Source organism: Prunus avium, chromosome 1 (genome assembly GCF_965620075.1).
Source record: "Prunus avium chromosome 1, drPruAviu1.hap1.1, whole genome shotgun sequence".
NCBI lineage: Eukaryota > Viridiplantae > Streptophyta > Magnoliopsida > Rosales > Rosaceae > Prunus > Prunus avium.
Genome location: NC_142284.1, coordinates 3,424,738 through 3,445,569, shown reverse-complemented (window position 1 = coordinate 3,445,569; position 20,832 = coordinate 3,424,738). Strand labels below are relative to the sequence as shown.

Sequence of the window (20,832 nt, the reverse complement as noted above, 5' to 3'; positions counted from 1 at the left end):
CCTCACATGGGCTCTATCTTACTCATGGCTTCATCTGAGCCCAAAAGCCCAACTAAGAGGTGTCTACCTCTTAACCGTCAAGTGATGCTCTATCTCTTAACCGTTAGATTATGTTAACTAATATAATCCAACGGCCAACCAATTTAAGGCCGTCACTATAAAATGATACCTCCAATGAGTATCAATGTTTTTTTAAAGGTGAACAATACATTTTTGGTCCACATAGTTTATCTAGTTTCGTTCTTGTAGTTTCAATTTTTTTGATTTTATCCTCGTAGTTACTAAGTGTTTACAACATTCGTCCAAATAATCAAATCTTGTGTTTGCAGCGTTAAAATTAGGCACGTGCCCCGGTATTCCTAGGTTGAGTAAAGGGGAATAAAAAATGTGAAGGCTCATGTTGGCAAGATGATGATATGAACATGCTCACGGTAGTAGGTTAGGGAAAATACGTATTAAGTACTTAGATATGAATATCACATTATTACATGATATTATTAATTCATATATTATAATATGAGTAAACAACATACATCATGATGCCTAAATGGTAGAAGAAAAGTGAAAACATAAGTCTTTTTTGTTGTTGGGGAAAACATAAGTCTTTGAAATGTCTTCTCAACAAAAAAAATCTTTGAAATGTAATAATTAAGATAAGTTAAAGTTAGGATCGCGTTCAATGTAACAACAACAAAACTACCTTAATAGAAAAGATGAAAAAAGGTGAAAAGTGTCATTTGGCCAATGGTTTTAACTTTTAACCTTCTCTTTCTGAAAATTTGAGCCCAAAACCAAAACCAAAACCAAAAAAACAAAAACAAAAAACCGTTTCTGAAAATTTCACAGCTCTCCTAACAACGTCACCGAGGGAGCGAAAACCAAAAAACGCAGGAAAATCAGAAACACATATAGAAAGCAGAGAGAAACGCAACAAATTTCACAGCTGCATCACAATTCAAATGGCATCACTAGCAACCCATTTCTCAGCGTTCGTGTTGCTCTTTCCCGTAGGCCTACGTCGCCTACTCTGCTCCTCCTCTCTCTACCTCAAGAACCCATCTCTCTACCGATCTAAAATCTGGTATTTCTCAGAACCCAAATGGAAAAACTTTGATTTGTACACTCTCACCATAGCCCTCCCCATTGCTTCCTTCTCCGAAATTTTTATCTTTTTAGCCTTTTCGGGCCACCCCACGTATCGTTTCGCGTTTTTCCAGCAGTCAGCAGCCATTTTCATGTTCTGGGCACTCGTCATTTTGATCATCTGCCGTGAAAACATTGACACTTTGCATATCGATGAAGGGTTCGTCTTCGTTATCGCAGCCATTTCGTTCCTGGTCGAGTATTCGGTGATCGGCAAGGGAATTTCGGGTCTTGGTGGAGCTATGTATGATATATTAGGTGCATTGACCCTTGTTTGTGCTGTTTGTTCCTTGTATTTATCAATTAGGCCCTGTTCGTTTTGCGCCGAGTTTTTCTTGTCCTCTGGATTGGTCTTAAAGGGCACTTGGATTTTGCAACTTGGATTGTCCTTGTACACTGATGCATTTGGATTAAAAGGGTGCAAGAAAATGTCAGTTTGGCCAAACCAGGAGAATGCTGAGTGGAAATGTGATCTTGAGGAGGATGGTTTGAGGGGTGTTTCTTTGATGACGCTGCTGTTCATTGGGCATGCAATTGCAGTCTTGCTATTGAGTTTGATGTTGTTTGCTTTGGTGGCAAGTAACTGGAATTTGAGGTGTGGTGAGGCCAGTGGCCCGTTGCTAGCGCAGCTTGATTCGGGGCATGTGTTGATGCCTTCTAGCCTCGACCTCGATATGGAATGAAATGTATGTTCTGTTTTTGTTTACTGTCAATTTTGGTAGAAACTTTCAGAGATAATGGAGATTTTACTCATTTGTTCATTCTTCAGGTCGCTAGTGTTTACTTTTTTTAAATTTTTTTTTATTTAATGGCATGCAGTTATTTGATATTGGATTGTCTCAGATCATGAATTTAAATTAAGTATTAGATGCTTACTTTGTATTATAGTTGTAGTAAATGGATAACTTTCGTTGTGTTCTGAATGTTGCGGAAGTATTAGAGTTCATGCTTATAAAATCACTGCAACATTCATGACTTAAATGCGAATGGCTGCAAATTGTTGGTCAATACATACATGACCTTTTTCACACTCTTTGGCCTCTTGTTTTTCTTTTTCTTTCAATGTGTTTGTGATCCTTATAAAGAGTTTATGATCTAAAAGAGCAGACTTTTCAATATATATGATTCAGTAATACCAGTGCTTACATTTCAAAAAATAAAGAACATAAAAACCTCAGCACCTGTAATCTGTCTTTGTCGATACTGCATATCTACCTTCAATTTTGGTGCTCTTTATAAGGCAGGTTATTAAGACTTTTGTGAGTTCAAAATATGTAATGGCAATGCATCCGGTGCACTGGTAGCCTAACGTGAACTTTTACAATCTGGGCCATTGCATCTGATGCAAATTCGTGGTTACATACATACTTTGGTACAGAAATCATTTACTTTCAGATGTTTATCAATAATTTACCATCTGCATTCAAAGTTGTCACTCTTCAAAAATCAAGCGTACGATGAACCACATCCATTTGAAGGAAGGAGAATGAGAGTTGAAATTTGAAAGGGTTCCTGAGAAGTTGGAGATACTAGTAACAACTGAAAATTTTAAAGTGTCCTATGATTATGATTCACTGTGGCAGCTGAAAATTTTCCTGGTAAGTCAATCCTAGACCTTTTAATATAATCCAGGAAAAAAAAAGGTAAAATACTATTTGATGCTATTTATGTTCAGATCTTTGTGTTTGAATGTTCGGATCGTCAGCAACTAAACTAGCTCCCCCAAACTTATCTTGCCATCCTCTATTTAGCTAAAATTTAATTTCCAAATCTATGTCTATATTAATTTTTCAAGTTTTGAGGTTATACATATCTGCTGTCTTAGTGCCCTTTACTTTGTTCTTTCATTGATGTTGCCACAACTTTATAAGCACCAAATGGTTGCGAGGTTATTTTCATTTGACATACAAATTAAGCAGTTACGTCACTCTAGTTTGATAAATATAAAGCTTTAAAACAGCACTCAGTTGCTATTTACTAATTCCGTAAATGTGATGGAACAATGTCATGGTATGTTTCTGAATAAGAAGCAGTATTGGACAATGCTTCTTTATGCTAACTTATGTCCTGATATGGAAAGAACTTAATCTAATTTGGTATATCCCAATGAAGAAGAAAACTTTGGCATTTTCAACCATCGTCGACGAAAACGCCCAAATCCCTGGATTTTAATTCGCGAACGGATTCTCTTGATCTTCCCGCTCAAGTCATTATATCTTCGTTTTAGGACTTTAGGTTTTGATACATTGATCATTTTTCTCATGAACATGCATCCTGCATTTGCTTGAAAGCAAACAATGAGAGAGTTATAACCAGATTTTAAGAAAATATGAATTGTTGTTGGTCTACCATATCTCTCTTAAGAAGTTACTAAGAATAATAATGGAATAACCCGTCATTATATCATTGCAAAGATTCTGTTTTGATAATTTTCTTAAATACTTTATTTCATAGATGGCACGGAATCAGTGGTAAGAATTTTTTTCTTTGTCTAATTAGAATTAAGTGGTAATGAGTTTAGCTAAGCTCATTTCCAACTTTGTGTCCATCAGAAACTGAAGGCACCAGCTGCTGCCTCCTTCTGAGGGAAGTTTCCTTTACTTTACAGCTATCCTTTTATTCACTTATTATGAGTTTGTGAAAGTATACAGACTGAAACCGTACCTTGAACCTTATGGTTTCCCTCCTCTTCTTCTTCTTTTTCTTCTTCTTGCATGCTTCTCTTTTGCAGGACCTACAAGCATGTAAGGAATATCAGTCTTTGGGGTGTTCAATCCAAAATTCCTTTTGATATGAGAGAAGGAAAAGAGATTGTATATTGGTAAACGTTGGTCTTGAGTTTCTTGGGTATGTAAGGGTTTCAGTTTAGTACCTCAACTAATCTCTGCAAACGCTTTCTCATCCTTCTCTGAATAAAACTTCTGGTGCTCTGATTGAACAAACTTGTTAGCTAAAAGTGTAACCATTGCAATGCTTAAAAATGTCTAGAATAACAAGGATGAATTTTCACAAGGAAAAACTAAAAACTTTATAATAAAATTTTTATTACCTTTACATGGTATTTAACATAGGCATAGAAATTCAACAAACTCCATACAGTCTTGTCTAGTCTTTTACCTTTGACATGACGTGAAGAAATATCTGCATATAAGTTAATACCACTTGTATTAGACTGAGTATACCAAATCTTTATCTGGTATGTGGAAAACCAACTGTATTTTAAAAAAGATAAAACAATAGCTGATGCTATTATTTAACTAAGAAACATTATTATAGGATTTATAAAAAAGTGTTCCATCTTTCTCTAACTTATCGTTAGATAATCCATGGCGCTTAAGAGGAAAGTTTATATTTGGAGTACTTTTTGTTCCATTTATTTGGACTAATGGTGAATAGAATTTGGTTTGTAACCACTCAATTCATGACTTTTGCACTTAAAGACTGTAGTCTAAGAAGATACCAAAAGAGACAAATCCTCCGTTGGTACTCAAATCTTCAAAAGGTTCTCCTCTTAACTCTGGAGGTGGAATGGGTGACCAGCAACAAGGAGGTGCTTTGGCCCATTTTTCAGAACTTCCAACATCCATAAGTTCCTGTCTCCATTCCCCAGAAGGGGATCAAAATGGAAAATCGAGGAAAAGAAGAATTTAACCAATTTTTGTTAGGAATAGAAAGAAGAGTGTGAGTTCATTGCTAGTATTAATGAGAAAATATTTACTTCACTGTATCAGCCACAAACCTGAAAGAAGGCTGTTGCAATAATGACGTCTGTTTTGTCTTTAAAACGTATTGGGAATACTGCTAAGATTTTCTGTGGCTGTTAAAACATGAATACCTTCATTAAAATCCATGCATTATATGGTGGTCTTATGTGTTTATCTCTAAAGTGACAAGTATTGTTCTGCATTATATGGTAGTCTGATGTTCCCCTTAGGAAGGAAGTTTACCTGTCTAACAATAAAGAAAGGCTCTCTTGGGTGATATACAAGCTTGATTGTCTTATACATTCCTTGAAATGTATCTTGGGAGCTGACATTCATCAACATTTCTTTCAGCTGAGAACTTAAGATTACTGCTTGCACAGCAGAAATGTCTGCAATTACCTTTATAGAATCTGGAGAAAGAAAAAAGAATTTCATGAATAGAATTATGAATATGATTTAAGAAAATCTTAGCAGAATTTCGCTGTAAATTTTTACCATGTTAGCTTAAGCATTTTTCATACTGTCAATTTTTCTAAAGAAGCATAATTTTGTGACCAACACAAAAACTACAAAGCTGTGGACAAGAAGTCTGCCTCAACAGTACAGTCAGAAAACTAGGTTATTCAGTACTTCAGGACCTAATTAAGTACTAGCGCACAGGACACAGCTGTCTCCAAATTTACTATTCAGACTTGTTTTCGGACTTTCACCAATGTAGTGGTGTGTAACACTATGGACAACTTATGTCATCTTCTTATAATTTCTGGTTGAGGGAGCGGAGGAAAAAGGAGCTTGGAATCCAAGAAAACATTGCTTAGCGTAAGTAGTTACAAAGTTTCATTCTTTTGGCTATCAAACTGACCATTGATTTACTCAAAATGAGATGGTCAATGTAACAGCAAGAAGCTCCATGTGTACTGACTTATCAAAGCAGATGGTCATGCATTAAGAAATATCGACGTTTAAGACAAATAATATGATTAAATTTTTCTATATGTTATTGAGGTAATGTGAAAGATTGTCAAACCTTTTCCATTTGGAATTTTAGACAAATCAAGTCTCAAAGTAATCTGGTATCCTTCTTTTGCAGGTTCCATGATCTCCACAACATCCGGACAAATTCCCTTTACCATCTGTTTCGTATATTGCGAAATCCCGTTTGGTAGTATGACTCCTTGGGAAAGGAGCGGGGTGGATACTGACAAGTAGGTATAATGTGTATCTGATGTTGAAGACTGTTTCATTACAAGAAAATCATCATAAAAGTTATCAGAATGCTTGCTGGAAAACCCATATGATTAGGTGTTGACCACTCACACTAATTCTCACACATTATTTTATCCAAACATCTAAAATTGATTTCTTTAAAAGAACTAGTGAAATTCCTAAATCCTAAAATGCTAATCATGTTTTTCCATTTTAGTCTTTTATGTGAGTTGATTTTGAATCTTGAGGATGCATGATAAAACCATTTTCTTGATTCTTTTCCGCTGAAGGCTTTGACTGATTTTAGGTAAAAAGGCAGATAATGAACTCTGAACAGATTGACTAGAATATTTCAAATTTGATTTCTGAAGACCAAGGCTTACCTGGATATGGTATTCCACAGACCCAAATTCATACAAGTGATGATCAATCTCTATGGACTTGTTTTCACTGTTATGAAAGCAACAATAGTAATCGTCAGAATGAGTATTACTTAGAAAACCATTGACAGCTTCATTGTTTCACAGATTTGGTTACTAAATATATTGAAGAAAACAGTAGATTGTATAAGCTTTAGAAATTGTATTTACTCTAATTTCAGTGTCTAAAAGCCCTGCCATATTGACCATTAGTATCTGAGTACAACATTTTTTATTATTATACTAAGCCTAATGAATTTTTTGATAAGTGATTCACACTGAAAACCAGAAGCATCTCATACACGCACGACATTGATTCCAAAAGTTCTGATGTATATGATTTATGATTTAAATTTAGTATATTTTTTTAGCAAAGTTATCCTTCCATAGTCTGCTTCCAATCCATTAACAAGTTTTTGAACTTTGGAAGAATCCAAGATCCAAGATCCAAATTTCATTCATTTGCTCATGTATCATTATAACAGTTCTGTTTATGTGATGGGGACCATATTAGTTCTTGTTATTTCCTTGTTTTGATGATATGGTAATCTCCTCTATGCTATTCTGTTATTGTTTTTTTCCCAGCCGCTGGGAAAAGTTTTTAGTACTTTATCATGTTGCTTCCATTATTAGTTAAACACCACAAAAACATCCCACAAGGACTGTTTTTGAGTTTGGACAATGATGCTGAATATGACTTTTCTTTTCCATGTGGTGAAGTTTTTTGCAGTTGCTGATTTTAGTGGTAGAACCATACAGGTCTATCCTCCCCACAACTTATTGCTAGACACATAATGCTTATCTACCTGGATACCACATCTTCCTGTCACCAAATTCCTACTATGTATATTGTTAAGTGTCGTTAAATCTGTCACTTCGGCTGTACTTTTTACAAAAGAAATTTTATGATGTGAAATTTTCCTTCCTATATTTTTTTATGTCAATTTAATTTTCACTCTTTCTACACTTATAGAAGGTCGCTGTTTCTATACCTCACTATCGATGGCTCGCAAAACACTACCTTGTAACTTGTTAAATTATGAAGTGGATGGAGATGCTGCTGTTTTCTGCTAGTTCAGCAAATAAGCTGTTTCATCAATGACTTAGGCTGTTTTAACTCTTTTCATGCATGCAGACATGAGACATTGTTGTAATGTAGATTTTCAACCAAAAATGCAATATGCTCATAGCAAAACAGCTGCTAATAAACTCTGCAAGATCTTAACATTATTGTTTTGTTACGATGCATAACTTGAATTAGGCAATCGAAGCACGAAGACTGAAAATATACTTACCGGTACAATTTGAGCAGGATTCTCTTCAAAGCCGGGGATGCCCTCTCTAAGCATGCCATCCCGCCTCCAGAAAGTTATCTACCTCTGATCTCTTGTTCTCATCTCAAATGGAACTTATGTGTGTGGAGGGATGTATAGTGTGATATACAGTTTCTCACCCAAACTACTTTTGGAGGCTATGAACATTGAGTAAAATTTAAGTTCAACCTTGCACTCAAGTTTAGCAACCTCGGAAGCAAACTGTCTCTTTCTCTGCTGCTAATGCTAACTTGTCAGAAAAAAAAAAAAAAAAACATACTAAAGTGATTTTCTGTCAGCATCCTCATCTTGGTAGGTTTTGTTTTCTTTATGCCTTTGCATGCAATCCAAGTTATTGAGAAAAAAAAACAGAGTAAAGAAGACATTAAAGTAATATCTTCCGTTTTAATATATCTGAATTGGTTAAATCCTCAATCTAATCCCCATCATCGGAGATGATTATGAGTTCAAATATCATGAATGACAGTTTTATTGTCGTTGGATTAAACAAAAATTTAGATACAGCGGAGCATTGAGTATATTTATCTTGATTGGAGATCCAACAATCATGTAAGGAAGACTTCAAACAATGCCATCGGTTGGTTAGGTTTGCAATATGATGGGATGTCGAGTGTTTGGCCCCACCATTCTTTGGAAGAGAGATTGCTTCAAATTACAAAATTACAAAATTGCTTTTATTTTCTTATTATAATTACTTTAATAGCCAAATAAAATTCAGATATTTTGCATGAGATGTGTTGTTGTGAGAATGATATATGCCGGATTATGTCTCTTCTTCTAAGAACATGTGGGATGATGGCCCCATCAAAATTCCCCTAAAACTAAAGAAGTCAAAGCTGCAAATGGTGGCAACTCATGTAGGACAAATCATTATTGCTACGTTAATATGACTTACAACTTAAAAATGACTTGTGTTGAAATGACATGTATGGGAATTAAAAATGACCACCCACATGTAAATAGTTATATTAATGGCAATCATGAGTCACCACTTATAAAATTTTACCCCACTTTTGTTTTTGACTAAGTTCAAATGTAATAAAATAACTGCTTAGCTGTTAGTACGATATCACTTCTCTTTTCAATGATGAAAGAGTTTTCGACTATTCATTTTCCGTTGATAATAGAAATATAGTTTCGAATGGATTAATCTCATAGCGTCAATTTTATGACATGACACGACAATTCACAAATTGTAAATTTAATATTCACACGACGACTGTATTAGAATTCGACTTTTGTTGAATTCTTCTTCTAAACATAAGAAGGGAAAAAAAAAACAATGCATGTATAAACATAGCTGGATTATCGAGTAAGCGACTGACTCTAGCATTATAAGTTGCATCAGAATTGACAAAAATGTATTATAATTTATTTTTTGTTACTAAAATGTACTAGGTGCTTTAATAAAAGGAAAATATAAAATATGTTAGTTGTACTTTTTGGTGTATATTCACAGTGAACATACCGCCAACTCCTCACTGTTACAACGATATTAACTAACACACACATAGCCTCGTTTTATGCCACGTGTGAGCCTCTAAATATTCAATATCTTATGGAATGATTTACAAAAACCGAGAAAATAAATAAAAAGTAAACGCTGAATATTGTTGTGAGTTGTTTACTTTTACTATAAAATTATGGGTCTGATCCGTCCCTCTCATTTCAAAGAAATACAACAAAATAAAATCAGAAACTCTCATTGTTAGTATTCATTTGTTTTTTTTGCACCAAAATGGGTTCAGAATAGTAGTCCCGTTCCTTTCACTTCGTATAGGATCTAAGAAACTGTACATTTTCCGTCACTTTCTCGGGAAAATGTGAAACTTTTCCCAGTTATCTCCCTAGTTAGCAATTATCAGGTTCCTTTTTCCCTCTTTCGAAATTGGATCGTGTTTTCTAGTTTATCTCATTGCTATTCAAGCCCTGCTCGTGTCGAGAATGGGCGTTGACTTTGGGGAAAATGGCAATTCACGTCCGTGACAACCCGCAAGATTTGAACTTTAGGGTTAGGGTTTGCGAATTCTTCAACATCAGGGATTTGGGTCGATTGGGTTTTTGATAAATTACAGATTTTTAAATAGTTTCTGGTTGAATTTGGATATCGGGTGTGCGTTTTTCTTGGTCGTGCTTCGAATTTGTTAATGGATACGGATGCTAAGGATGCTACTAATGGCTGTAAAACTGAGAAGTCGGAGACCACAGACTCTCAAAGAGTTGAGGAAAATGTTAATGGAGATGAAGATAGTGAGTCTAATTCTTTGTTGCCGCCTCGGAGAGGCGGTATGTCAAGGAAAACGAATAAAACCCGACGGAAAGTGCAGTGGAATGATAAGAATGGGAATAAGCTTGTTGAGGTGTTGGAATTCGAACCAAGGTAATGTATTTGCTGAATTCTATTTCTTTACTTGCGCATTGTCTTGATCAAATTATAGGAATTTTGATTTCTTTGTTTAGTTTTGCTTGTTGTTTGTGTTGTTGTTAGTTTTATGATTTAATTTACTTGTTTGAGCTTTGATTTTTTGCTTTGAATGTTTGCTTGTGCTTTGATGTGGTTTATCTGTGGTGGTTTTCTTTATAATGGATGCTTGTACGATATGTGAACTTATGCAAATGTTTTGATGTGTTTTCTGACTATAAAGAAGAACACTTGCCTTTTTGGTCATGTCAAACTGTTTTAGATTTTATCCAAATTGATTGGCACTTTTTGACCTGAATGCCTTTATGACTATGTTTGCATTTTTCATTATGCATTGAGAATTTTTTTTGAATTGGATTCAGCGATTTTGTTGTGAGCTGAGCTTGACCTATTTGAGTTTTTCAACGAAGGTGTTGTTGCTTCTGCCTGCTCCATTAACAGAATTACCTGACTAGTGTCAGGAATCAGGATGACAGCTTGGGGTTAGTAACTTAGTGTACCCATTAAATAGTAGTGTTGTGTTTCCTTTCATCAGGGTAGAAGTTTGGTCTAAGGAGATTGAAGGAATTTATCAAGCCTTCTTGGGAAATGTTAGAGTGAAAAGCAAAGGGCTAACCAGTTAACTCTTTATAACCATGGCTCCCAATAAAGCAAAAGTGAAAGCATATTCACTGCAAGATAAAATATAAAGAGCAACCCCTACCTCATGTATTTCTACCTTATTGTGGATACAGGGTACCTGACACCTGTAAACTCTTGGCAAATCCTTGTCTCCTATTTCTTGTTGGTGTTCTGCTCTCTTTCTTTTTTTTTACTTTGATTTGGGATGTTATTTCAGCCGAGCTTAATTCCAGAATTCACCATCTTCATTTATCTTTTAATTGTCCTTTTAGCTGTGGTGACACTTAATTTTCAATTCTGCTCTCCAATATTATCCATTTTACATAAGCCATTCTTCTTGTTTAGTCTCTTGTAATGACCATTACCAGCCAACTTTACTTCTTTGGGTTTGCCTTTCCTTTTACTTCCATGGGCTTCTGACATAGCTGCAACTTGCAAGCCTTTAACCACCTTTTTTGTTTATCCCGTGGTAGTCTTTCTGAGTGCATTTTCCTGCAATCATAGGTTTCGTATTTCCTAAAAAAAGATATTTTGCATCATTTACAGAAGTAATGTTAGCATCTGACGGGAGACCTTTAGCTTATTGGAGTTCAGCTAATTACTTGACTGGCTATTTGTTACAAACGGGAGTTGCATCTACTGTTCCTACTCTAGAAAAACTGTTTGATTTTGAGGCAGTGGATTGTTGGTAAGACTGAGAGTTAATCAATTCAGGTTCCATTTTAATGTAGTGCACGATTGTTTTTTTTTATTATATGTTTAGTCTAGGTTTGTCAGTTGAATATCTAGGTTTGGTCAGTCTAATTTCCATGTTTTCAAGACTTAGTTTCCAACAAATTTTTCTTTTTGTTAAAGAAAATAGTTATCTTTAACGAAGTTATGCAGATTTACACTAAACCTTCATGTCTTTGGTCTGTTTGATCATTGGAACCTTCATATCTCTTGTATTCTGGTGAAGCATTATCCTGAAATATCCCTTGATCTAGCACAAAAGTGTCTGCTTACACATAAGGGCACTCTTTGATTTACATATGAAGTAACTTCCTCAGTTGTCCCTTAGCATGTTACTGTGTTTGCACGTTTTTGGCGCACTCAAGGAATTGGAAATACAATTTATTCCAAAAGTTGTTGGTTTACCACATCTTTATTGATTGCTCAAACCAAGACATCCTTTTCAAGATAATCTGCTTGGTTGCATTTCCGTAGATTGAAATAAACAATCTCCCTATCTACTTGTAATACCAGTTAAAATTGGAAAACAGAATTACCAAAAGAGCAACTATTTTGATATTATCTACATCAATATTGAATAATTGTTTATAGATTTATTGTGGAGTTACTAGTCTCTCACCCTTTCTCCTGTTCATCTGCAGTGATGTTAGTGATTCTGATGATGAAGATGCAGATTCTTGCATATGTATTATTATGTAGATATCATTCAGTACACGAATTATCAGGGTACATTTGCTTGATAAATCAATTAGGCAATTTCTCCAAGCGGATTTTGATGCTTTTTATACAAACTGGCTCTGTTTTAACCTACCATGTCAAGGATGGACCAAAGGTCCTGAGACCAAGGCAAGGCAGTCTCCCATGTCTTGCATCTAAGTCTAGTACGATTTTTTTTTCGGTTAACTTGCTGTGAGCTCTCTTACAACCAGATGCAAACTGAGTGGACCATCATCTTCCAGGAGTGAAAGCAGATAAGGATAACAGCAATATGGTTTCATATGTAATATATTAAATGCAGTTGAGATTTTGTATGCTTTACAAGGCATATTTGTATGTTGTATGTATTTAGAATGGCAGAATACTTTGATAATCATCCCGTTCAATAAAAGGTACTTCAATTCTGTTTATTTCTTCTCTTCTCTTCAGCACTTGACAGAAAGAAGAAAGTCTATTCATCTTGCAGTTTGAATATGGCTGTGTTCCAGACATACTTCTGTCTAATTTGCATTGACTGTTTTGGCCAATGTCTTCTATGTAAGACTAAATGCCTAAGGAATCAATAATTTGAACCTAGTGGATTTGCAATGTTCCTGCAAGAAATAGCATGTGCCAAACTCAGGTGGTACCAATTTTTTGCTGTTTGTTTGTATACATTGTTCCTGGAAACCCCAATAAAATATTGAAAATTATTTGCAAACAAGCAATGATGGAATTTTTTATATATAATTTTCAAAATCCTTGTATAATTTGATATTATTCTGCTTCTACATGGAATCTTTATTTGGAATCTGTACCTCCATTTGCCCCATTATTGGTCATATCAGATACTATATCCTTGCATTATTAGGTAGAAGGAATTTTAAAACTCATTCGACCAACTTGCCCCACACAACATCTGACATAAGGAAATATAATGTAAAGCCAACATGTACTTTTCTGCAAAACCATTGTTCTGGACTTTCATATTTTCCTTTAACATAGTTACTGCCCAACACAAGTACAAATCCACCAAACATCTTTATTTACAAGACAATCCAGAGAACCAAAAACAAACAAACCAACACAAACAACAATGCCCCCAAAAAATCACTCTGTCCAAAATGTGCTACAAAGCTAAAAAGCACCTCAACTACACTTCTGTTTATTGCCCTCTTCACTTTTTGGTATCAAATTAGCTATGTTTACTTCTTTCTCTCATATCGCTTTAGATTTGACTGAGCTTGAATTTCAAATCTGTTAATTTCGTGAATGAGATGGTCCCAGTTACAGAAGCTGTGCAAATATTGGTGATCAATGTGGTCTCGGACTAATTTGTACTCTGTGAATTTAACCAACTTGAAAGACTGGCATGAACTGGGATTTCTTGCAATAGAGGTTTGGACTGGTTATAACTTGATCTGCTAGAAGGCGGCATCCGGGGTTCTTGAGATAATGCTGCTATATTCTCCTTTTGCTGCTTTGGTGCTGCTGCTTTTGCTTTGGCTGCTTTCCACTGAGTCAGATTCTCTACTGGACTCAGTACAGAGTGTACATACTGGATATTACCTCTAGCATTTGGATATTCCAATTCTCTTTTTATAGAGGAAGAACAGAATTGCCTTGAAAACCCCTCTTGGCTTATTCTTTGATCATCAATTTCACTGTCATCATCATCATCAATTTCGTTATCGTCGTCATCTAAATCACTTTCCTCATCTGCTATATGGTCGTCTTCGTCGTAGCTGTCTCGAACATTTTGGTACCTGTAATTTGAAGGAAAAAGTCCCATCCGCAATGTAGTTGAATCCCTTTGAGATGCTGAAGTGGAAAGGCTTCCTTTTGATACTTCGTGGCCATTCTTTTCCACTTCCTCCTCCTCATCGCTCTCCAAGAAATGATAACCAGTCGAAATAGGCTCATAGGTCTGGACATTTAGATTGAAGCTAACTTTCTTTCTGATTTTGACCCTTGTCTGCTCCTTAGGCTTGTCTCTAAAACAACAAACACTCAAGGAAAGGGAAATTAATATTCCACATATCATCACAAAGTAGGAGACTAAAAGCAAGAACTAACCTGAGTACAGAACCTGCACTATGGAGACTTTCTTTTGCACCATCGACACCAATAATCGTCAGAGATGAATCTAATGGTACATAGCTCCCACGTCCCTGCAGCAAACAAAATCATAAAAATCCCAAATTGGGTTTAATATTCTGACACTAATTAACACAATGAAACACATCCAGAAACAAAAACCAGAGTTTACATGGTCTCCAGCAGCTGCAACTTTGTTACCGGGTTTTCGCCGCTTTTTTTTCTTAGAAAAACCAAAGCAAGCAAGGAAGCACCCCATATTAGAAAGCCCCTAGCTTCTCATTAGTGTGACCAACACTGAGGATTGTGGTTCATATAGGCAGATAGAAGGGAAAGGAGGGGTTAGGGGAATTTTAAATGCATTTGGCTCCAAAGGGTTTTGAAAATAGTAACGTTGGAGGAGTTAAATGATGTGGTGGGTGCACGAGTTTAATAAAGGAGGAAATGACAAGAAAAAGCTTTGTTTGTTTGTCTGTGATTACGTTGTACAATGCGGCTCTCCTACTTGTGCCCTCATTTATTCGTTTGCCTTTTTGTTTCGTGAGAATTTATGAAAGGGAGTCAAGAACAGCCCATGTTTGTTTGGTACTTTTGACAAGTTATGCATATGGAAGAAAGGAAAAAGAGAAGTTAACGGCTGGCCTGCAACAAAATTCGAAGCCACCTCGTTGGAGACAGAGAAAATATCAATGTAGGCTATCTACTAATCTCATTGTTTGAACACATTATGCCTTAGCTCGAATCACAGAATTCGAAGACTGACCCGTCTCACAAATATACTAGACTCATGCCTTCCTATGGTCCAAAACTCTTTAGGCTCATGGACGACTTTTGAACTGAGCTTGTTTGAGTACACTAAATTTACATTTGATTAGGTTATTTTGACTTTGCCATTTGTTTAAAAAGGGATTTAAACGTGAGATTTGTTAAATCCTTACAAAATTGTAATACCACTTCAACTATAAGCTTTCTTGATTAAAACATGAATATAAACATATGAATATACTCTATGATTTTCATAAAGGATCCTGAGCCTCTACATTTACATACGGTGCATTTACCAGCATTTCGCAACATTTAGGCCATTCCAATAATCTAACGACTTAAGATTTGACACTTCTTTTTTAAAAATTTTACACTCATCCATTTAATTTACTTTAACTTAACGGTGTTAAGTTTAAATATAATTTTAAAAAAATTAAAAAGAAAAAAGACTTTTGCCCCACCCACACTCACGGCAACATCTTCCTTCCTCACAGCCAGCCTCCTCCCTCCCCCCACCACACACTCTCGTTTGTTAAAAAAGTACTCTTCAAACAAAACAAATTTGAGTGTTTTATTTGGAAAATACATAAATGAACTATAAATAAGAAAAGGGTTCTTCAAGCTTGCAGTTTTAATAAATTCACTGGGACAATACCACCAGCAGTTGGAAATCATTGATGTTCAAAACAAATTATGAGGCATCTCCACCCATCTAGGATTGGGTTGCCGTCTTCTTGTTCTTGCTAAAAAGGCACATTCATGGAAGAGGGAGAGAGTTATGGGATAGCTGCTAGGTTTTATTTTAAATTTTATTTAAACTTAACACTGTTAAGTTGAAGTTCATTAAATGAATGAGTGTAAAAAGCTTAAAAGTGAAATGTCCTAGATGTTGTGAAATGTGAGTAAATACACCGTTTGCAAATATAGAGGCTCGGAATCCTTTCATAAATATTCAATAATTATCAATAATTACAAATACAGAGCTGGGCCTCAGGCCTTACCCGAATAAACGGGCCGGGCAAATGCTACAAGAGATTACAAATTTTGAATTCTCGAATAATAAAAGGAAAGAAAAAAGAAAATCATATGTAATCTAGTGTGCACATCACGTGACAAAGAACCAAAGCTAAGACAAGGGGAGGTTAAGGACTTGGACCTCACTGACGGATGACGACTTACATCAAATCTCAGCCGTACAACATTTACCACCCGCATCAAAATGATTCCCGACCAACCAATCCAGCAAATCTCATCCGTCCAAACGCCTGCTTCCCAATCCCCCAAGTCCCAATCCCCATCCCCACCCCCACCCCCCCCCCCCCCCCCTCAGTCTCAAAGCCTACCATACATACTTCACTTTCCCACGCGCGCTCTCTCTCTCTCTCTCTCTCTCTCTAGTCGGCCACAAACCCTTCCTCTTCCCTTCCTCTCCAAATCCCAAACCCCCAAAATCCAAAAAACCCCTCCAAAATAAACAAAGATCGAATCTTTCACTCACGTAGGCAGTGAGAGGGAGAGGAAGTGAAAACCCACATGGATTCGGATCAAGGCAAGCTTTTTATTGGTGGGATTTCATGGGAAACCTCGGAGGATAAGCTGAAGGAGTACTTCAGCAACTACGGCGACGTTTTGCAAACAGTGGTTATGAGGGACAAAGTCACGGGACGCCCTAGAGGTTTTGGGTTTGTAGTTTTTGTAGATCCTGCTGTTCTTGATAGGGTTCTTCAGGATAAGCACACCATCGATGGTAGAACGGTGAGATTCAGATTCCAATTTCTTGGCTCGTTTTCTGAGCTTATTTAAGTGCTAATTAGGTCTAAAGCTAATTGTTTTCTGTTTCTATGTGCGTGTTTCAGTTTTTTGTTGTTTATTTTATTTTATTTTAAACAATTAATTTTAGATTTGTATTTTTAGTTTCCTTTTGCTTTTGTAATAATTATGGTTGTATATATCTTTGTCGGGTTCATATGTTGAGCTTGATTCCGTTAGATATTAAAGTATAACTTTTTTGAGTTCTTATGTTGAGATTGATTCCATTAGATATGAAAGCATGTACTTGCATTTTTTCTGGTTTGCGAGTTGCTGTTAAGTTTGGAAGGTGGAACTTGATTCAATTGATATAGCCGTGGGGTGCGGGGGTGGAATAGAACATGATATTTCCTTGGTTTTTCCCTTTAAGAACTTTAGAATTCGAAGTCATTGATTAATTTTGGTTCAAATATTTTGTCGCTGTATGTTATAAATGTTATAGTTAATTATTAAGAGTTTTGAATAATTTGTTTACACCCCCACCCCCTTTTACATTCTTAAAGGCAATTTCACAAATGTCATGATCTAATCTGTTGGCATAATAGATTGTATCGTTGCACATTTATTGGTCTGTTAGTGTGTAATAGAGTTATTCTTGTGAGCAAATGCGTCTGGGGGTACATTGCTATGAAATAATTCATTGCTACGTATGTGACTGGGTTTAGGGTTTAAGATTTATATTGGTTTGCATGTCAATTGTTTTACATCCCAGAATTATGACACTGCTAATAATTTTAGCTTGACTTCCACCTCCGGGGACATTTTATTGATTGTATGTGGTCTCTCTTACCACTTTTCAGTGGGTGAGAGTGATCCCCGGGAGAGGATTCGTGTATAATGGGTGGGTGCTGTCTATGGTTATAGTAGGTTATGGATGGCAGAGATTTTACTGATCAGAAGAATTTTAGAGAGAAGATGATTTTGGGCTGCTGTAATTGCATAAAAATTAGGAAGATGGAAAAAATGAGAAGGGTGAGGACACTATAGGTTATCTTTACTTCTGTTGCATAACCATTGGTATTATATTTCAGGTTGAGGCTAAGAGGGCCCTATCGAGAGAGGAGCAGCAAACCACTGGCAGAGTTGGAAATGCTAACCCTACTAGAAGTGCCGGAAATGGTGGAAATATTAGGACCAAGAAGATATTTGTTGGAGGGTTGCCTCCCACTCTTAGCGAAGAAGGATTCCGTGAGTATTTTGAAACTTATGGCAATGTAACTGATGTAGTAGTAATGTATGACCAAAGTACCGGACGTCCTCGTGGATTTGGATTTATTTCATTTGATACTGAAGAAGCAGTTGACAGGGTTTTGCACAAAACATTTCATGATTTAAATGGTAAGCAAGTGGAAGTTAAGAGGGCTCTTCCCAAAGATGCCAATCCCGGTGGGGGTGGCCGTAGCATGGGGGGTGGTCAAGGTGGCGGTGGTGCAGCTGGTGGTGGTTATCAAGGATATGGCGCATCTGGTGGCAACCCAAATGCATATGATGGTAGAATGGACTCCAACAGGTACATGCAATCTCAGAGTACTGGAGGTGGATTTCCACCTTATGGTTCTTCTGGGTATAGTGCACCCAGTTATGGGTATGGTCCTACCAGTAATGGAATTGGTTATGGCGGTTATGGAAGTTACGGTGGCACTAATACTGGCTATGGAGGTCCAGCAGCTGCTGCCTACGGAAACCCTAATGCCCCAAATGCTGGCTATGCTAGTGGTCCACCAGGTGCCCCTAGAAGTTCATGGAGTTCTCAAGCCCCCTCTGGATATGGTGCTATGGGATACGGGAATACTGCTCCTTGGGGTGTTTCAGGTGGCAGTGCAGGTGCAGGCAGTGGCGGCCCTGGTTCTGCACCTGCTGGTCAATCACCTAGTGCAGCGGCTGGGTATGGAGCTCAAGGTTATGGTTATGGTGGGTACAGTGGAAGTGATGCGTCCTATGCAAATCCGTCTGGTTATGGTGCTGTTGGAGGGCGTTCAGGGAGTGTCCCAAATAACAATGTTGGTGGCGCAGGTGGGGAGCAAGGTAGTGGTGGTGGCTATGTTGGGAGTGGCTATGGCGATTCAAATGGAAATACAGGTTATGGAAATGCTGGTTGGAGATCTGATCCATCCCAGGCTTCAGGAAACTATGGTGGTCAGGCAAATGGTGGACAAGTTGGTTATGGTGGTGGGTATGGCAGTGCTCAGGCACGACAATCCCAACAGCAGTAATTTTGATGGTCAACTGTTTCAATGGAAATTTCATCCTGTTTTATGGATCTGTAACTCTTTATGCATGAGCTCGTAATGGTTTCTCATCACCAGCGGCAGTAGCAGGAACAGCTCAAGTTGGATGGCAATGCTTTGGGACTGGTTGGATTGCTTAAATTCTAGTAGTTTGCAGTTACTCTTTTGGTAGTCTATAATAAGTAGTATTTTAGTTCGCACTAGATGCTCCTCGTATTTAGTTTTTGCTTTTGAGTGGTGTTAAATTTGGCGTGCTTATAATTGTCTACTTGCTGCTAGTGGCATTTACGTTTTTGGTCGTAGTGTTAAAGCTAAAGTAGCTTATATAACCTTACCTATTTTGGTTTTATTGCATTTGAGTATTCTGTTGTTTGACATCTTATTAGTGCTTTATTTTAATTTAATTTAATTTGGCTGAGGATTAGATGCTGTAGAAAGTTTAGCCATTAGGTGCTTATGCTTGATTTGTTATGACAAGTAGGAGTACAAAGATGTAGTGAGGATATTTTTCTGATAGCAATGGAGCTATGGGCTGGTCACTTCGTTATGGGTAGCGATAATCATAGTGGTAGTTGACACTTTGACGATGGCATAATCATTTTCCCCCTGTATTTGCCCTTGTGTTGTACAGGAGGAGAGGTGCACAAGTTGTAAAGTGAAGTGTCCATCATGGCTGAAACGAGCTTCATGGTGGGGCATGTTCATTGGGGGTGTGTTCAGCATGGAATGAAATATTTGGAAGTTTGTTCACTTGAAATTAATGAGGCATTCTCCAGCCAGGCCATGCCATTGCCAACACTGTCAAATTTCGCAGAGTCCTCAAGCTCATAATATCGTAAACTTCACCCTGGTTTTGGTTGCATGACAGATTGTGAGGTGAACAGCGTACGGTATGTTGACTTGAGCAGCTTAGCCAGATTCGCTTTAAAATTTGATTGTGTAAGGCCGTGTTTTGATTCATAGGAGCAGATGGTTCCGGAATTTAGAGAAGCAGAAAGGAGGTGCTTCTGTTAAAATAGTTTTTCTAGAACTTTAGAATGAAGTAGAAGACCCATTGCATTTTTATTCATTTATTTTTCCAAATTTGAGAACACAGGCTAGATTTATGATGCATTATTTCAATAAGAATATTGACTGTTGTAATAGTGCAGACTCTGTTTTCTCCTGCCCTGTTATAGTATAGAGTAGCCTACCCTATTTCTTGTCTCCTTCCATGTGTTCTTACCGTGTTATCTCAATTCTTTGTGGGGGAGTTTTGTGTTTTGACTGAACTACAGGAATCCGTCAAATAGAAAAGGCAAAAAGACTGAGGGTGTGAGGGCTTTCTTATCTGATTCTGTATTGAACGTTTTGTTCGGTGTTTTAGAATCCTTAGATGTTGCACCCACTAGACGATGATCTGTTTTGAAATGACTATAGTGATGCATTTGCTTAGCAACTTAAGCATACATACATGCCTTGTTGTTTTGAGCCTTCCTTGGCTATAACTTATTGGCATGTTCTGCCCTCGCTCCCGCAATATGGATTATGTAAAGCATATTAGAGATGAAATGGTGTAAAATGGGTTACCCTGGTATGAAAAACCCGGTATGTTTAAAACATGGTCTGTGCATTCTGCAAAACTTGGTATGTCTAAATTTCAATGGCCGATGTTAG

At 36.9% G+C, this 20,832-nt stretch overlaps 5 protein-coding genes across 8 annotated transcripts; 3 read left to right on the top strand and 2 right to left on the bottom strand.

Annotated features, from left to right (window-relative positions):
• The first annotated feature begins 814 nt into the window (after positions 1-814).
• LOC110745728 (uncharacterized) lies at positions 815-4,285 on the top strand. The gene has a single exon (XM_021945853.2). The coding sequence runs from the start codon at positions 960-962 to the stop codon at positions 1,824-1,826; it is 867 nt and encodes a 288-aa protein (XP_021801545.1). The 5' UTR covers positions 815-959; the 3' UTR covers positions 1,827-4,285.
• Positions 3,088-7,939, bottom strand: ARPC2B (actin-related protein C2B). Of its 2 annotated transcripts, none has more exons than XM_088247464.1 (10): positions 7,768-7,939; positions 6,437-6,503; positions 5,875-6,082; positions 5,091-5,257; positions 4,883-4,960; positions 4,604-4,736; positions 4,193-4,284; positions 4,016-4,072; positions 3,808-3,877; positions 3,088-3,426 (listed from the first exon to the last, which is right to left on the bottom strand). In XM_088247464.1, exons 1-10 carry the CDS (start codon positions 7,824-7,826, stop codon positions 3,227-3,229), a joined length of 1,131 nt encoding a protein of 376 aa, XP_088103590.1. In that variant the 5' UTR covers positions 7,827-7,939; the 3' UTR covers positions 3,088-3,226. The 2 variants fall into 2 exon arrangements, with proteins under 2 accessions (XP_088103590.1, XP_021801534.1); XM_021945842.2 differs by having other exon boundaries at positions 3,088-3,417; positions 7,768-7,937.
• Positions 7,940-9,475: 1,536 nt separating this feature from the next.
• On the top strand, positions 9,476-12,708 carry LOC110745734 (uncharacterized). 2 transcript variants are annotated; one of them, XR_002524865.2, is made up of 3 exons: positions 9,476-10,186; positions 11,396-11,537; positions 12,223-12,708. XR_002524865.2 is itself a non-coding variant. In XM_021945862.2 (2 exons), exons 1-2 carry the CDS (start codon positions 9,954-9,956, stop codon positions 12,278-12,280), a joined length of 291 nt encoding a protein of 96 aa, XP_021801554.1. In that variant the 5' UTR covers positions 9,482-9,953; the 3' UTR covers positions 12,281-12,708. The 2 variants fall into 2 exon arrangements, 1 of the variants encoding a protein (XP_021801554.1); XM_021945862.2 differs by lacking the exon at positions 11,396-11,537 and having other exon boundaries at positions 9,482-10,186.
• A 527-nt stretch (positions 12,709-13,235) lies between these two features.
• LOC110745724 (FK506-binding nuclear-like protein) lies at positions 13,236-14,751 on the bottom strand. Its single transcript, XM_021945848.2, has 3 exons — positions 14,547-14,751; positions 14,354-14,448; positions 13,236-14,271 (listed from the first exon to the last, which is right to left on the bottom strand). Exons 1-3 carry the CDS (start codon positions 14,631-14,633, stop codon positions 13,608-13,610), a joined length of 846 nt encoding a protein of 281 aa, XP_021801540.1. The 5' UTR covers positions 14,634-14,751; the 3' UTR covers positions 13,236-13,607.
• Positions 14,752-16,468: 1,717 nt separating this feature from the next.
• On the top strand, positions 16,469-20,326 carry LOC110745732 (RNA-binding (RRM/RBD/RNP motifs) family protein). Of its 2 annotated transcripts, XR_002524864.2 has the most exons (3): positions 16,469-16,894; positions 17,980-19,302; positions 19,808-20,326. XR_002524864.2 is itself a non-coding variant. In XM_021945859.2 (2 exons), the coding sequence occupies exons 1-2, from the start codon at positions 16,673-16,675 to the stop codon at positions 19,159-19,161; spliced, it is 1,404 nt and encodes a 467-aa protein (XP_021801551.1). In that variant the 5' UTR covers positions 16,470-16,672; the 3' UTR covers positions 19,162-19,553. The 2 variants fall into 2 exon arrangements, 1 of the variants encoding a protein (XP_021801551.1); XM_021945859.2 differs by lacking the exon at positions 19,808-20,326 and having other exon boundaries at positions 16,470-16,894; positions 17,980-19,553.
• The last annotated feature ends 506 nt before the right edge of the window (positions 20,327-20,832 follow it).